At 39.7% G+C, this 2746-nt stretch overlaps 1 protein-coding gene across 1 annotated transcript in view; it reads right to left on the bottom strand.

The window, feature by feature from the left end:
- The window catches only part of golph3 (golgi phosphoprotein 3 (coat-protein)), a 9285-nt gene extending 7359 nt beyond the window's left edge, over positions 1-1926 (bottom strand). Inside the window, exon 1 of the mRNA XM_015386914.1 lies at positions 1450-1926. Within this exon, the coding sequence (XP_015242400.1) occupies positions 1450-1659 (210 nt within the window). The 5' untranslated portion in view covers positions 1660-1926. The remainder of the gene's footprint in view (positions 1-1449) is intronic.
- Between the last annotated feature and the right edge of the window lie 820 nt (positions 1927-2746).

Genomic DNA, 2746 nt, shown 5'->3' with positions numbered 1-2746 from the left:
CTGCCTTCCTGTTTGTTTCAAGGTTGAATTTACTGACTGTTTCCAAAGTTTCTAAATGTCAGAACCATGGATCCTGACTGATGTAAACTCCCAGGATTACACGGCAGACCTTTAGTGAACCGACTACGTTCTCCGAGATGTTCTTAGAGCAAACTTTAATTCAGAGCTGACTGGACCTTTGTAGTTTCTGTCCTCAATCCTCGAAGCAGTTTAACTTTTTTATTTGAGACACTCTGTTGATCTTTATTTCATTGCATTCAAGTCTAACAGAGCATCAATTTCTGTTCAAGCTGACAGTTTTATGCGTTTTATTTTAACTTTAACTGTTTTTGTTGCCTTGATCATTTCCTTGTCTAATCTGTTCATTTGCACAATTGTTTTTCTGTCAAATATAAACTAATATATATGGTTGACTGCTGGTATCAGTTAATAAACTAACTTTGGGTCTTTGGACTGAGGAACTAAAGCACTATCAATGCAATCAAACTGCCAACTTTAAAAATTTTCAATTTCCACTGAACATTATCACTTTTCAGCAAACCCTTTTGCGTAAAAAAAAAACAGATCAAAACCTTTAGAAATCAGACTGTCAACGTTTAAAAGCATATATTTGTTAGTTAAGTGCAGCAGCTGAGAAAGCTTCCAGAAATATTTGAAGTTAAGCTGGATTACCCCTTGAAGCCTGAAGTGATGTACATATAAAAAGACATTTTGTGCCGTTTTCCCTTCAATGAGATGACAAATTAAAATAATGTTACTAAATAAATAAAAATGAAGGTAAAGTATATTTTCTAACAGCTGTTTTAACTACATAATAACATACTTTGAATGGTATGGTGGCTGTTTGCCTACACTGCAAAAATGTTCTAAAAATAAGTAAAAATGTCTTAAAATAAGTGTATTTACCCTTAATATGAGTAGGAAAATAAGATGATCTGTCAATGCCCTTAAATTAAGATAATTAGATATTATGCACTTGAAATAAGAGACTGTATTTGTTGTTGCTTTTTTTCTTATTTTAAATGTAAATTGTCTTGTTCCAATTAATTTAAGAAAAAAATGCATTTTTTAAAAGAAAAATTGACTTACTTAGATTTACTTTTTTGCAGTGTAAGACAAGCGGTTTGTTGCTTATTAGTTTAAGTTATGAACATATTTTTTCATTTTATTTCAGAAAACTGCATTTAATTCCGTCATTTGTGACTCCATAATCTGTCCTGTAAGGTTTATTAAACCTTAAACGCAGGATTAAATGTAATTATCAGGAGCAAATGCGTCACATTTCCAGCTGATTAGCAACTCCTGATGTAAACAAACCACATCTGAGGTCTGCAGGCAGAAGGCCTGATGCTGCTGCTGTTAGCTCCAGTTAGCATAGCGCGCTAGCTAGCGGCTCAGATAACGGGAACCAGAGCAGCTGGAGCTCCGCTTCGTTCCGCTCCGGCTCACCTCTCGGTCCTTCAGGCCCAACAGCAGCACCTCCTCCATTAAGGTGAGCCGCGTTTCTTTGGAGTCTCCGCTGTCGTCTCGGTCCGGCTCCTCTCCCCGCGCGGCATCCTGCTCCTCTCGGCCGAGCTCGCGCTCTTTGTCGGCGGCGGTGCGCGAGGCTTCGGTGCGCCTCTGCACGAGGCCCGAACTTCTCTGAGTTATGGAAGTCATCTGTGGGAGAGGAGTCTGCTGAAGGACGGCGGAAAGCTCCCAGCTCTGCCCGCTGAGCCCTGAAGGTTCACCCGGCAGCCTGTCGGTCAGAGGGAGGCCGCATGGAGGGTCTCCGTCCGAACAGCAGCGCCTGAAGAGCCGCTCCACTTCCCAGAGTTCTGTCTAATATGGCGCCTTGTGGTCACTGGTGGAACCGAACTTCACCGACTGGAAGAGACCGACCTGCAACCACAGTCTGATGCTTGGATTCAATTAGGAAATAAAGGTTGACTTGTTTTCCCCCTCAGGGTGTTGTCATTGGAACGGTTCTAAATACATTAATATTTTATCATGTTTTATTAAATGTTGAATTTGCACCTTTACACTTTTGAACCTTTCTGTTTTCCGTCCTGGATCCAAAGTCTATAAATGTGTAATTTATGCTTCCAAACATTTCCATCCTGATAAAAAGACCTGATTTTAAAGGAAAACTTCACTAAAATTCAGAATTCAAACTTCTGAAATTACTTTAACTATGAAACTATTAAATACTGTTCAATAAATGATAAGTGTTTTTCATTTCATTTGAATGTGCTTTACTGGAGGCATCCATGTTTGTCAAAGAACACTACTGCCACCTACCGGTTTGTGACGTCACGGTGCGGTATCAGCTGTTGATCAAGTCCAGAGGCGTCAAGTAACGAAGTACAAATACTTCATTACTTTACTTAAGTACACTTTTTAGGTATCTATACTTTACTCCTTTAATTATTTTTCTCCCTCATTCTGACTTCTACACAAGTATCTGTACTTTCTATTCCTTCGATTTTAAGACAAAGGTTACTCGTTTCTCTTGACTTCGGTTTAATGTTTATAAATCTTTATTTCCCGTCATGTGTGCCATCCAATGCAGATCATTGGCTCCATCCACATTTAGTGAAAACTAGTGTCATTGGATGAGTCGTATAACGCAAACACTCATTGGTTAGCTAAAGGAAATCATCAGAAGCAAGCAGGTGTTCTTCAAACTGTGAGGTCATCAACAAGGGGTCCGTGACCCCTAAGGGGTCCACGAAGGTACTGCATGGGGGTCCCCCCCTTTCAATGT

The sequence above is a fragment of the Cyprinodon variegatus genome, unplaced genomic scaffold (genome assembly GCF_000732505.1).
Source record: "Cyprinodon variegatus isolate N-32 unplaced genomic scaffold, C_variegatus-1.0 Scaffold381, whole genome shotgun sequence".
In the NCBI taxonomy this organism is placed as follows: domain Eukaryota; kingdom Metazoa; phylum Chordata; class Actinopteri; order Cyprinodontiformes; family Cyprinodontidae; genus Cyprinodon; species Cyprinodon variegatus.
Note: the sequence above shows the minus strand (reverse complement) of the source record. Positions and strands in the feature narration are given on the sequence as shown.